Source organism: Temnothorax nylanderi, unplaced genomic scaffold (genome assembly GCF_030848795.1).
Source record: "Temnothorax nylanderi isolate EJ_2023f unplaced genomic scaffold, tnyl_v1.0 TNYL_tig0039_pilon, whole genome shotgun sequence".
In the NCBI taxonomy this organism is placed as follows: domain Eukaryota; kingdom Metazoa; phylum Arthropoda; class Insecta; order Hymenoptera; family Formicidae; genus Temnothorax; species Temnothorax nylanderi.
The window spans coordinates 749,131-763,270 of NW_027249101.1; the positions used below are offsets into that span (position 1 = coordinate 749,131).

Genomic DNA, 14,140 nt, shown 5'->3' on the forward strand with positions numbered 1-14,140 from the left:
GTAATTTATGTAAGTACGTCGTATATAAATCGTATTTGTATAAATGTGCCGAACAGCTTAAAATCAAATTCTGTTGAAACGCATAATTTGGCTGCTGTTTATTCATGCTGCGATTCGTATCCCGAGTCGGCTGCTATGTCGCGGTTCGATTGTGCGTGGACAGATGTTGCGGCACATAACCGATGCGCTCCTGAATCTCGCTCTGAGGGATCTTGCCACCCCACGTGGGCGGGTTCATGGACGACGACGCTTTCCTCTCGGGATCCTTTTTGGACTCGTGCGTTTTTCTTATTTCCTCGTACACCTGTAGGTCGTCCAGGCGCATTTCTATCCGAGTCGGACTTCGTCGTATCATCGCGCTGAAAAAGAAAATAACATCACATTTTTTTTTTTTTTTAATGCAAGACGAATCTCCCCAAAATTTAATTGAAAGGAAAGTCGAAAAAATTAACTCGCGACTTCTGAAACGTGCTTTATCTTCTCCAAAGTGATCGATCCAAAAGTGAATTTAGTAAAATACAAATGTGTGAATCGAAAAGATTTTTGTATGAAACAAGAAAAAAAATCTCCTTCTCTAGCTTTTTTTCTCGACAACATTTAGGAGCGCGAATTTTGCAGAGCCGTTCGAAAATTAAACGCACAAACGGATGATCCGAGATTCCCCGACAATCGGCAATTTCAATCGGAGAGCGAGCAAAGGAGTGTGTCACGGATCTAATATTCCTGCCGATCGGGCACCGGGCTCCTCGAGCCACGTCCCTGGCGCCCTTCGCGCAATATGGCGAGGTGCACGACGATGCTCCAAATAATCCCAAACCAAAGCCGCTTCGCCCGATCCGCGTTGTCGTTCGACAAGCCTCGTCGTAGCGGCGGTCGCCCACCTCCGAGAAATCCCGGCCGAGCGCCCCGGCCGACGGGCACGAGGGCGCCGAGAGCGCGTCGAGAGCGGGCCCCGAAAATGCGAATGCGGAGGGGTCGGACGCGCGCGGACACGCTCTCGGTCGGCCGACGAGTTTCCCTGTAAAATACCGCGGTGATCTGCGGCTACCTGGCGACGTGCGGCGGATCCTAGTCAAGTATACCAATCGCGGACGATCGGCGGCGCGGGAAGATGCTCTACCTCGAGGATTACGTCGAAAGTGCGTACGAAAAGCGGTGCGCACGGCTCGCCCGCGGGATCCTAACCTCCGTTCGTGGTCGCGCGACTAACCTAGAAAAGCCCGACTCGCCCGCGCGGGGCCCGCGGCGAACGCAGCCATTTTTATTTGCGTTCCGCGCGGTCCACGATCCGCGCCTCCTTTTGCGCGCCGATCGCGACCCGCCCGCGATTCCGTCGTAAAATGCGACGGCGAGGTCGTGCTCTCGACCTCGCGTCGAGAGGTTAGGCGCGGTGTCTGGTCGACACGGCGAGACGCACGTTGCCAAAAAAGATTAATAAATTATCCTTCAAATCTGCGGGCTCGACGTTGAACTTCATTGTCTTCATATCTTTCCAGAACTAACTAATTAAAAATTCACTAAAAATCCTCTAGAGTAGTACAACTCTATGTACATAGTAACAATGTATTTTTTTTGTCAACACGAATATGAGGGTGAATAGTAATAATGAAATATTACAATCCTAAGGAGGAGTACTGATTTTTATACTATAGATTTAGTATTTGTTTGCGAATAAAGTAAATGAAATAGATAGTTTGATATAAAATTGTGTAGCAATCCAAAGACTCGTTACATTATATTAATCACAGAGATTGTCAGGAATAAAATATAAACAATGCGGAAGAGTAATGTGTAAGAAACTAATTCAGGAATAATTGTATGTTGAAGTTTAGAAGTTGGTAATGATCTCTTTGCTGATGTCTGTCTTACGATTTTAGTGATCGAGCATCTTCCACAGGAGTTAAGGGACCGGTTTACCGAGATGAGGGAGATGGATCTTGGTGTACAAAGTGTGTATCGTTCGATACAATAGTTAAAACTAATAAAGCAATGACAAGAATAATTCATGTAAAACTAATGTCAAATCTGTCCGCAGATTCCATGGATAGCCTGGAAAAGAAAGTGAAGACGTTCTTTTCCAACGCCAAGAAGATGAAGCTCAGTGAAAAGGAGGCGGAATACGAGGCTATCAGGAAAGAGTACTATAAGACTCTGGAGGATGCTGATGAGAAGGTCCACTTAGCCAATCAGATGTACGACTTGGTAGACAGGTACCTGAGGAGGCTCGATCAGGAGCTGCACAAGTTCAAGATGGAATTAGAGGCGGACAATAAGGGCATCACCGAGATCCTGGAGAAGAGATCTCTGGAGCTGGACCAGCCACCTACGAATAGTAGCCAAAAAGAAAATCGTTACAGTTTTACTCCAAGCAGAACGCGGGATAATCACAGCCATTGTAAGTGTAATGTCCCTAATAATGCGAATTTTCGATTCACGTTAGACGAAAGATGTATTATTATGTTAAACTCACATAAATCGCAACATTATCAGGTCACTTCAGGATAATCTGTAAAATTCATTAAGCACTAATTATAAACTTATTCTAAACGGGATAAAATCGTAATACGTAACAATTTTCAGATGTAATTTCCAAATTTTAAATAAATTTTAGCTCGGTCGGAGAAGCGACGGGACTCCAATGCATCTTCTACGTCGGTCGAGAAGAGGCTGGCAATTGAGAAGTTGCCAGCGACGACGAGTCTACCAGAGTCACGACCAGCGTCAGCGAATTCCACGCCTATTATCGCGGCGAGTAGTGTCGCGCCGGCGCCGGCAGCGATTGCTAATTCTGTGGGATCGGTATGCTATAATCTCGGCCATATCGGCGTCGGCGGTAATGCCATTGCAGCGGCCGCGTCACAGGCGATCGCGGCCACGCAATCAATGCAACAGGGCAGACGCTCCGCCAGTCTAAAGGCGAGCTATGAGGCCATTAACACCGGCGGCGTACACGTCGCGGAATTCAGCAGGGAACTCGCCGGCGCGGCGCAAACCGCCATCGCCGCCATACAGGAGACCACGAAAAAGCATAAAAAGTACATGAGATGTGTAAAAAGAAGAAGCAAATATCAACTAAATTGTCTCTTATTAATTCTCTTTATGGAAGTATCAATAATTTAGATAATAGATCAATTATACTGAATTAGATATTTCTAAAATGAATGTTTTTAATTAAAAGACTAGATAGTCTTAGCAGTTAGATAGTCATAGATATTAGATTTAAAATCTCTGTTAAATTAGGGGTGCTGTACAATTTTTTATTTCATTTTGTGGAAGAATTTCCTGTACGGTAATTGCTTAAATAACACATTGCTGTTACGAATTTTAGAAAAGTGACAGCCACCGTGCCGAGTTCGAGCGTGATCGCAGCTACAGTGCAACAGCCCGTGTCACCACCGGTGGTTACCACAACTACGCAAGTAGTGGACCCGGACAATCCAGATTGGACATACGATCCGAACGAGCCGCGCTATTGCATATGCAATCAAGTGTCGTACGGCGACATGGTCGCTTGTGACAATTCAGACGTAAGACTCGTCGGCATCTTCCAAGTAAATTACAAGCGGATAGATGTATAACGATTGCTTTTAGTGCCCCTTTGAATGGTTCCATTATCCATGTGTGGGCATCACCGCGCCGCCCAAGGGGAAGTGGTACTGCCCTCAGTGTACGTCCTCGATGAAGAGGCGTGGCGGACGGAAGAACTGATTAGGTGAGAAGAAGAAGGAGAAGAAAAAGCTAAGGAACCTTGTTGACCACGTTAAGAAAGCATTGTTGCTACTGCTACCTCTTAGACACTGTCCGTCGAGTACCGACTTAGTTAGGAAGCCATTATTAGCTCTGATTTTGTATAACTTTTTCAATGTGCTGTTTCGAGTCCGCGTCGTCATCTTGACCTTCGGTCTTCTTTTTTTCGCAATTGACCGAGCATACACAGGTACGACAATGTTCTATCAAAATCTCGAAGTACATCTAACGGATATATCATACGGATAAATCGAAAGATTTCATATACATCTCAATATGTTTCGCATACTGCCGTTACCTCTGAGCAATAAGGGAAACGGGACGAGGTAAACAAAAGGTGATTCGGAAAATATGAGAATTGTTATAATGTATTCTTCGACGAGTTTGAAATTGACTTGCTTCTCCTCAAAAACTTAGATTTAGGTATTAGGTATTTAATAGAAAACATTTCCCGATTAATTAGGCTGTAAATAAGTAAAGGAGCTCCATTTTTTAAATAATTTTAGATGAGCCTTAGTTTAATAGAAACTTAATTTTGTGTAAAATTTAAACCTCCAATATTTAATGTGTTGAAAATGAAGAATTTACTTTTTTGATGAAGGAAAACCGAACGCGAAACTAACTTCGATTTCGTCTGAGGATAGCGACTTACTCTTTCGAAGCCACTTTATAAACGGATTCTACTAATTTCGAGGGAAGAATTGTAGCGAATTGGTGTATAAATAAAATCATCTATGCAGTGAGGCGAACGTTGCCAAAACGAATGGTCATATTTTTCTCGGCTGATTTACCACCATTTTCTGTATCCACGAGCACAATTCGAATTTATATCTCATCTTTAATTTATCTTAATTTCACCTCTCTCGCCGCAAAGTCACAAGCTGCAATGTAATGTTCCGAATTTCATTTCGTGCATATTGGTACCAATTTAAGATTCACTTACGATTACGAATTTTCCTCCTCGGCAAGCTACAGTTACGTTAATCCTGAATCCCAGTAAGCCTCGCAACAGTCTTTCCTCAAAATATTAATCAAGCAGCAGAGAAACCATAACATAAATATAAGTATAATTATGAAAGTAACAGCGGATATCTCTATGACTAATGTTTCTAGGTCCATCGTTGCAGATTTTACACTATTAATAGACACCATGCTCGTGATTTATTATCCTAATCGGCGACTGGATCGTGCGATCCTCGAAGAATTCCGGTAAACGAATATTTTGTCGAACACCCTGCCTCTTCGTGACATTTCAAGATGATCGCGTGTTCCGGATGTTTGTGTTTATCTACAGTTTTGTTTTCTTTTCGAGAAATTGAACGCAAAATACGAATTCTCACGCGTGCGAACTGCTGTTTCGAGCAACTCTATCCAAATGAATCCTGAGAGCAGAGATTTTCTAACCGAGTTAGAAGGCAAAATTGTAACGAATTGATATATAATTACCGTATAAATATAGTGAATCGTGCAATAGGGATAAAGGTCGCCGAGATAAAGGATCACATTTCTGTCGACTAGCTGCCATTTATGAGTCAGCGAGCAATTCGAATTTATCTCGTCTTTATCTTAATTTCTCTTTTCCGCTATGAAATTGCCGGATGCAATTTAATACACACTCCATTTCACGCAGAAAAATATCGGTTCGACATTTACTTACATTAACTGCTCGAAAATTTGTCCGAATATTCTCCAGTTGTGTCGTCCTTGAAAATAGATCGGATTAAAACAGGAGAACAGGTGTTTCCCTTCAACATCCTTTCGCGTACTCTCACATTAACTGATAGCAGAAAAGCAGCAAGAGGACAGTTATGACAGTTACTAAAACGAGAATCACATTCATTTCGCCGAAAAGCTCCATTTCGCTATCAGTGGCGTTACTTGCTGCTTTAAATTAGCGGATTGTTAAACACTATTAACACAGCACGCACTGTACGCGCAGTTTATTATGTTCGGCGACTTGATCGTATGAATTTCGAGGGATCCCGAGGATCTTACGCGTACTGTCTCACGCCAATGTTTTCGCGAGATTGAGAAGCGTCTCGATAAAAGCGATACGCGTTTCCGTCCACGAGTTTATATTTACGTTTTCATCGCTCTTAGAACACGAGATTTAAACTCGTGTGTATGGGAAGCCGGGTAGCGGCTTGCCGTTTCAAGCGATTTTATTCAAATGAATTTTGGGGGTACCGATTTTCGGGAAGAAAGATCTGTCCTCTGGATTAAACAAATAAAGTAAACCGTGCAGAGACGAATGCCGTTGCCAAGATAATCAATCGCGTTTCTTCCGATTAACTGCCTTTTCGTGTTCTCAAACAATCCAAATCTATTTCACCTTTAAATACCTTTTCATCTCTATTCTCTCGTTACGAACATTATTCGACGCAGTCAATGAACGCTCCGAGCTCCGAATTTCATTTCATGCATGAGGATATAAATTCAAGAGCAACTTACCAATTGCTTGGAAATTGTTTAACCCCATTCGAATATTTCCGGTTATATCATTTCATTTGAATATGAATTGATGTGATCACTCAAATCAATTGGCAAAGGCATACCAAGACCAATGATGCGTTAAAGTATTGAGTATACGAAAGAGAAAAGTAACGATATCTAAAGTTTCTACTTCGTCATTTTCATACATTTCGTTATCAGTCGTTTGGCTATTGCTTCAAATCATCAAATAATTCAAACGAATGTTAACACTGTAACACATGACGTTAATAAAAATATTACTATAGATATTATATTCAACGAATGTTCGAAACTTCGTTCTTGAGTATGAAAATATTAATTCAAGATTTACTTACGGCCACTTAGAAATATTCCAGTCCTTTTCACATATGGTTAGTTTTGTCTTATTCTAAAATCTGATCTTCAATGTAAACAGACCACGTTCTTTCATATAAATAAGTAATCAAATAATGTACGAGTGCGGCAACGTATATAAGTGTAAAAATAAGAAAAATCTGTATATGTATCTGTGAAATGTCCATTTCGTGATTAGTCATGTACTGATTGCCTCAAGTTATCGAAAAACTTGAATTAATGACGTTAGCGCACAATTAACACTATACTCACTAAGCGCACGACTGATTATCGTGATCACCGACTTTTGGAGAGAGCTTGGAGGACAAATACGATCTATTTCGTGTCAATATTTCTCAAAATATTTTATTGTCTCGCGACGGAATTTGGTCGTGTACCTGTTTCCGCATTTATATTTACATTTCTATTACTTCTATCACTTCTATTACTTCTATTCGCGGGAAAAAGTCGTTCATATATAAAATATGTCTATATATGTTTTCTTTCTCTTGTATAATCTCTGTTCGTATATACAAGAAAAATAATAAAACTTAAAAAATAATTGAAAGGATAATTTTTATATATTTTTTTGCAAAAAATAAAGTTTAAAGAAATGAAAAAAAACTTGCTTATATATAATTATATATAAATATAAATAATCGTATATAAAATATGAATATATATAATTATAGATAACATGTATAGAATATTGTATAAAGGTCGATTCAGACACAGCCGTGCCGTATCCGTACCGTGCACGGAACAGAAACATTAGACAAGGATTCCTATTGTCTCCATCCTTGTCTAATGTTAACGATACGGATACGGTACGGGTACGGCACGGCGTGTCTGAATCGACCCTAATATGACTCCAATTTTACTTTTTGTAAAAAGAACAATGCAAAGTTATTTTTCTAATTATTTTTTTATGTACGAACTTTATATATACTTTTATATATACGAAGTATATATTATATATACAGATATTGTACAACGGAAAGAAAACATATATGAATATATTTTATATGTAATAAAATTTTATCCCGGATTTCTAACACGAAATTCACGTGCGAGAACAAAAATGGCATATCTTCAAAATATTTTCAGAGCTCTACATAATTTCTTATTGATTTCGAAATTTGATCAGCAGAATTATAACGGTTTGATGAAGTCGGTAAACAAATTAATAAATGAAATAAATTGCCGAGATAATGCATAAAAATAATAGAAGATTCAACTCACCGGTCAGAGATTCTCTCAGAGACTTCTTTGCAATTCTGCTGTTACGCTTGTTTGTGAATGAAAATTGCATAAGTTGAAACCAAAAATTCCACATTAGCAAAGAATACCATATCTAAAGCGTAATTGAATAATGGATCCTAGTAATTCGCATCCTTAGAATTCGCATCCTAGTAACGTTCTACATTTTATGTCCATAATAAATTCTATGTCTATAAAAAATTGAAGGAACTATATGCGTCTCATATTATGTTAATATATAATGTGCGCGATTTATCACCACAATCGATTATTCCATTGTACTTTGAAGAGTTCTAGAAAACAAATTTGTTTCGCGTCAATATTTCTTATAAATTGGTGAGCACTTTGCTCACACATAAAAGTTTCGAATTATTCGGCGTATGATCATGCACGTTCATGTTTACGTTATTACCTTAGCACACTGAACGCGAAATTCTGACTGCATGCAGCAATTGTTTGCTGCATTTAAAGTTTGATAAAGAATCTGCCGATTTCCAAAAAAGAATCGAATTGATGTACATATCGAAACTGTAATTAGTGTACAAATGATGAACGTGTCGAGACAAAATATCGCTATTAAAATAAATCTCACTTATTCCAAAATTAACTAATCATTATTTTGGTACATAGTACAAGTCTTCAGACTTACAAGTCTCGTCTTCAATCTTCTATCCCTTTCTGTAATAAATTTCTTAGATACAATCAAAACACGTTTGAAATTTTTTCTCGTATAGGAAAGTATATCAATTTTAAGATTCACTCACCGGTTATTTAAAAATTTTTCCGAGATTTCTTCAGAATTGTTTTCACGTTATCTTATTTCATTAAAACCTATTTCTCCGAAAACTTGATTATAATTTCAGAGATACATTTTGTCAAAGTAATTATCATAAAAGAACTATAGTATAATCCAAAAGATAAAATACAAGCATTGTCATAGCATTTTGTTATCGTAGTATTCATTATTTCAAATTATTGAGAGGCATTCAATAATGATGGTTAATATCATTAATAATAGCAATCAATGACTTTGGATGCTTTTGAGATGCACTCTATCTCTCGCGTCGATGTTTCTTTAAAACTATATAAAGACAATCTTGCCAAAAGCTGGACATTATTATTTTAGAACACTTTCGAAAATATATTTGTCCTATAATTTGTATAACTATCTTGATTGTATAACTATTTGTATAACTATTTTGATTTGTGTGTTATGTTTGCGTCATCTCTGAGGTACCGGATGCGAAATTTGAATACACAGCATAGCAATCGTCTTTTGGAATCACCCTATACACAAATATTAATTTTTTGAACTGTTGTAAAAAGACGTATAATTAAAAAAAAACAATGTAGAAATGAAGTATTTTAATTGTTGAGAATCAAGATAAATCAAGAACCAAGATGAATCATCAAATTTCCTTGGATTAATTGACCATTATCTTAATATTCACAATTTAAAATATCTCATCTACTCTTCGGAAATAATTAGTTTGTCGAACACAGACAACATACGTACGCGCCAAATTTTCTTTTTCGTGCATAAAAGTATCAATTCCAGATTCACTCACCGAATATTTAGAAATTCTTTTGCAATTGTTCCTTCAATTAGCAATTATAGTCACATTATTCCATTATTCTGATTCTCTTGCATCATTATTTTGATTGTTATGGTAATACCATATCAGTACCGTTAAATAACAAAATATGAACATTTTAGGATACTCGACATTCACTGATCCTTCTAAGTATGTCTCAATTAATAACATCAACAGGATAAATTGAAACATCATCGAAATATATTCTTCAAGACTCATTTTATTATCAGTTTAATCTTTCAAGTTAAAGCTTACGCTGACGACGTTAACAATAGACTGAGCGTGTAATTTATCGACAACCTGCGGATTCGTACTTCAGTAAGTCGTAGAGGACACGGTTTGCTTCGTATCAATATTTCTCGAAGATTGACGAACATCTCGTCGGTAAACATTTTCGCGAAGATTTGAAACGGTCGTGCAATTATTCTATACTTTCTGTAACACATATTTGTCCACGTTTATAATTAAATTCATCTTTCCTTTGTCTGCAAAATAAAGGACGTGAAATTTGAATGCGCGGCGCAGTAACTGCATGCCTCTCTCGCTTTTCTATAGAAACAAAATCTGATATTGATTTTACAAGAGAAATTATAGAGCGTTGACATGTAAATAAAATAAACTTTACAGAAATACAAACGTTTGCTTTTAAAATAAATAATTTTTATTCGATTCAACCAACCTTTATTTTGCTCTTTTTAAATATTATATTCGTATGTAACATGCAGTTTTACATATATATTTTCTAATTTATTTATTACAAATTTACTAAATTCAGTCAATCCACACTGCAACTTTCACCATAAAAATATTTAAATTTACTCACCGATCGTTTAAAATAAGTGAGATCAGTTTAATTTCTGTCTCTGTTATAATATGATATAATTAACATAACAGAATTGGCAAAATTCTCCAAGCACTGGGTATAAATATATAATATCATTTTAAGTAATATTTGCGTTGTATAATATCGCATCGTAGAAGGAGGAAAAAACCACATTTCGATTGTTATCAAAAAACTTGGATTTTAAATGTCAATAATATACACTGTACGCGGGTTTTACAACGAAATCTGCGATTCGGTCCTGTAAATTTCAAGATCCATTTCAGGTCCTGGAAGGCACCAAGAGATCTGCTTTATAGCAATATGTTTCTTGAAAACTATAATTTGCCGATAACATTTTTGCAAAGATCGTGTATTTGTAGGATTATATTTACATTTACACTTAGTTGGAGATATTGAACGCGACATTTGAATACACATAATGCAATAATTGTGTCTTAAAGCTAATCAATATAATTAAATTCTGAAAATTATTTCCGTAACAGAATGAGCGAATTTGAGTTTAAACAAAATGATGCGTGCAAAGGGACAAATTCTTTCGATTAATAATTAATCCCCAATTTTTATACTCTTAAATGCAATTAGAATTTATCTCATCTCTAATCTATTCTAATATAACCGCTACACTATTAGATGCCCAATATTTTTTTGCATGAAAATATCGATGCAAGATTCACTTATCAGTCGTTTAAAAATCTAGTACTAGTATATACCTCCAGTAGTTTACAGTTTTCCAGATAAGAAATCCAGTTTATAACACAAAACAATATGTGACATATCGCAATATACCGCACAGTAAGGCAGCAAAAGTAAACTGTAAAAACTTATATGCAATTATTAACATTTCGTTTTCTACCATATTTAATATATATGTTTCAAGTCATGTAAATTGGAAAGTTGAATTAATAGCATATCATGAATAATGTTCGCGTTATTTATTACCGCATGATAATTATTTTATATTTTTAACAAATATATGCGATTGATTGAAAGAAATATGATCGTTCAGGTAAGCAGAGCCCGTTTTGTTTAAATATCAAAAAGCAAATTTTAAATATGTCTTACGATAATTGCTTTCCGATGCTATTCGATATAAACAAATCCCGAGAGACCAATTTCGACAGCTGAACTGTAAGTGATATAAAGATGCAGAGAGAAGAATGCTATCAAAATAAAACTTACCTTTCACCTTTGACCGCTATTTTTGTATCCACAAGTACAATTTAAATTTATCCTTTATCTTTAATTTCTCCTAAATTTTTTCGTCTTGCTATAAAATATTACAAAATGTGTTCAAAAATCGTGACAAATTTCGTTTCTCGCATATAAATACAAACATAAGACTTATCTATTTAAGAATTCACTAGTTACCGTATTCGAATATTCATTTTGATCAAAAAGTCATATCGTGGAATAAAAAATGTGCGTTAAAAAGGCATTAAAGTTATACGTTGTACAACTCGTATGTCATAAGTGATAGTACAATTAATGCAAATAAAATTTAAAATGCGGTAAGATAAGTTAAGTTCTTCTGAACCTCGTCGTGTTCTAAATTGATGAAATTGGAATATTTGAATAAATAATGTCAACACCGCGCGCTAACATCGAATGCGTTACGAACGACTTGTTAACTTCAACTCGGTTAGATATGTTTTGAACTCTTTGAAGAATCTCAGAGAACAAATACTGTGCTGGCTTCAACGCTTCTTACATATTAACAAGCATTTCTCCGATGTTCTCGCGATGTTCAGTCGTGTACATATCCGATCATGTATGTTTATGTTTATGTTTATTTTACAAGTCAGATACCAAAAAGACATTGAATTTTAAATTAATGTGCGACAGTTGTGCCTTTTGATACTATTCCATATGTAAGCAAATTCTGAGAATATTTATTTTAATAACAGAATTTTAGCAAAAAAGGAAACATACATGATAAAGATTATATTTCTTCTTATTAATTGGCCACAATTTTTGTATTCACAAACACAATTCAAAATTATTTTACAAACAAGTTTAATTTACTTCATGCATCTTTATCTCTCGTAATTTCAACTTTTCCGCTAAAAAAATCATTAGACGTGTTCAACATTGACTTGAAATTTTATTCGTCGCATATGGAAATAGATCAACGTAGAATCCATTTACCGATCGCTCAGGAATCCTTCATAGTTACAGTATTCGAATATTTTGATTTTAACTAGGAAACAGTTATTTTGATCATGACGTTATCTATTATTTCACTCAATACTCCAATATATGAGAAGACAATATTAGCAGAATACAACATTAGCAGAATATTAAATATGAGAAGAGACATATAGGTTTTTCTGAAGACATATTTATTGCTTAAAATTGTTTAATTTAAAATACTCAGATTAACAATGTTATCCTCGTTAATAATAAATAATTAATGTTTAATCTACACAATCTACAACTCATGGTCAATTAGATAAGCTTCAAGGAATCCTGGAGGATAATCACGATTTGTCTTAATGTTTTCTAGATATGAACATTTCGCCAATGAAATTGCATTGTTCCGTCGTTTGCAATGTAATGGTCGTATGTCTATTTTACATTTTTGATACCAGAGAGAGAGAGAGCGACAGCAAAATTCGTGTTCAGCGCGTTGCGACAATTGCCTTCCAATGCTACTTCGTATAAGCAACTTTTGAAAATATTAATTCCGACAGAAATCTAGCGTAACTGGTGTTGAAGTAAGATGATCCATGTAGAGAGGCGATTACTGTAAAAATATATATATAAGAGATTTATTTCTTTCGATTAATTGACCGCTATTGTATTCACAAGTATTTCGGATTTATTTTATCCTTTATCTCTTCTAATTTCTATCCTCCGTTATAAAATCGCTAAATACATTCGATATATACTCTAAATTTTATTTCTAAAATACTAATATACGTCTCACTTACCTATTAACTCAAGAATTTATTATAATTGAATATAATTGAATATCTCGAGTATCATTCCGATTATTCGGTATACGAATTTCGTTGTTAAGCCTACTGTTTATGTTGCATTGTACCGGAATAGGTATGTGCCTTGGACGTCTATCTGTTTGCCTCTTTTTGTATATCCGGTATAGGCGGTATAGCCCGTATAATATGATGACTGCTGCAACCAGGACAATAAGATATTTACAAAGTACGTGCAATACGTGCATGCTTATTGTTTCTGGTTGTCGAAACTTGGACATCCGGATTACCGAAATAAACAAATTTCAAAGAATTTTAGGGAGCAAATACTGCCTCTGTCTAATGCTGTCAGAGACTAGCGAACATCTTACCAAGAAGACCTTCGTAATGTTTCAAAATAATCATATATCTGTCTGTTTATGTTTATATTTATTTGAAATACGAGAGAGAGAGAGAGAGAGAGAGAGAGAGAGAGAGAGAGAGAGAGAGAGAGAACAAATTTTAAATGTTTGTTACTAATTGTCTTTTCTGATGCTTCCCGTACAAGCCGTCAATTCGCCAAGTGTCCAAAAATACAATTTGAATCGATCTCTCTTAATACAATTCGCTACAAATGATATAATACGCGCTTCGAGTCTCGTTTTATGTATATGCTTGCGTGTGTAAAATTAGCAGATTAAAAATCACTTACCAATCGTTTATAGTTCTCCCGGATCCTCTTGAGCATCTTCAGTCCTATTTGTCATATGGTGTTCGATATTGCGCTCGGTATTCCACAGCATCGAAATATACCACAACAACCTTAACATATCGAATACAAACACAAAAATGATAAAATTTATGATTAATATATCACTATCTATTCCCATGTTTATTGTATTAAGTTAAACGAAAGAGGACTCGTTAATGAAAAAAAAAAAACGGTGTCGTTAACGCCTTTAGCAATAACACCGTAC

General features: G+C 36.0%; 1 protein-coding gene and 2 long non-coding RNA genes across 9 annotated transcripts; 1 reads left to right on the top strand and 2 right to left on the bottom strand.

The window, feature by feature from the left end:
- Window positions 1-344: 344 nt before the first annotated feature.
- Window positions 345-10,436, bottom strand: LOC139771421 (uncharacterized). Of its 3 annotated transcripts, XR_011717903.1 has the most exons (6): window positions 9,381-10,436; window positions 7,795-9,099; window positions 6,555-6,950; window positions 6,199-6,449; window positions 5,405-5,524; window positions 345-359 (listed from the first exon to the last, which is right to left on the bottom strand). It is a non-coding gene; the product is annotated as an uncharacterized lncRNA (long non-coding RNA). The 3 variants fall into 3 exon arrangements; XR_011717902.1 differs by lacking the exons at window positions 345-359; window positions 5,405-5,524 and having other exon boundaries at window positions 6,038-6,449; window positions 7,795-8,490; window positions 8,577-9,099; XR_011717901.1 differs by lacking the exons at window positions 345-359; window positions 5,405-5,524 and having other exon boundaries at window positions 6,038-6,449.
- On the top strand, window positions 778-4,511 carry Ing3 (inhibitor of growth family, member 3). 4 transcript variants are annotated; one of them, XM_071704158.1, is made up of 7 exons: window positions 779-1,592; window positions 1,878-1,949; window positions 2,036-2,395; window positions 2,612-3,035; window positions 3,329-3,527; window positions 3,592-3,712; window positions 4,349-4,511. In XM_071704158.1, the coding sequence occupies exons 1-6, from the start codon at window positions 1,547-1,549 to the stop codon at window positions 3,706-3,708; spliced, it is 1,218 nt and encodes a 405-aa protein (XP_071560259.1). In that variant the 5' UTR covers window positions 779-1,546; the 3' UTR covers window positions 3,709-3,712; window positions 4,349-4,511. The 4 variants fall into 4 exon arrangements, with proteins under 4 accessions (XP_071560258.1, XP_071560259.1, XP_071560260.1 ...); XM_071704157.1 differs by having other exon boundaries at window positions 778-1,592; window positions 3,592-4,511; XM_071704159.1 differs by having other exon boundaries at window positions 780-1,139; window positions 3,592-4,511.
- An 869-nt stretch (window positions 10,437-11,305) lies between the features above and the next one.
- LOC139771422 (uncharacterized) lies at window positions 11,306-14,121 on the bottom strand. Of its 2 annotated transcripts, XR_011717905.1 has the most exons (3): window positions 13,876-14,121; window positions 13,182-13,383; window positions 11,306-12,994 (listed from the first exon to the last, which is right to left on the bottom strand). It is a non-coding gene; the product is annotated as an uncharacterized lncRNA (long non-coding RNA). The 2 variants fall into 2 exon arrangements; XR_011717904.1 differs by lacking the exon at window positions 13,876-14,121 and having other exon boundaries at window positions 13,182-13,789.
- Window positions 14,122-14,140: the final 19 nt, after the last annotated feature.

What these genes read in the sequence shown, in the direction of transcription:
- Ing3 (XM_071704157.1), top strand. Translation starts at nt 1,547, where the DNA reads ATGTACATAGTAACAATGTATTTTTTTTGTCAACACGAATATGAGG. An exon ending in GCGGGATAATCACAGCCATT is followed by an intron (nt 2,396 to 2,611) that starts GTAAGTGTAATG and finishes AATAAATTTTAG; the next exon opens with CTCGGTCGGAGAAGCGACGG. An exon ending in TCGCTTGTGACAATTCAGAC is followed by an intron (nt 3,528 to 3,591) that starts GTAAGACTCGTC and finishes GATTGCTTTTAG; the next exon opens with TGCCCCTTTGAATGGTTCCA.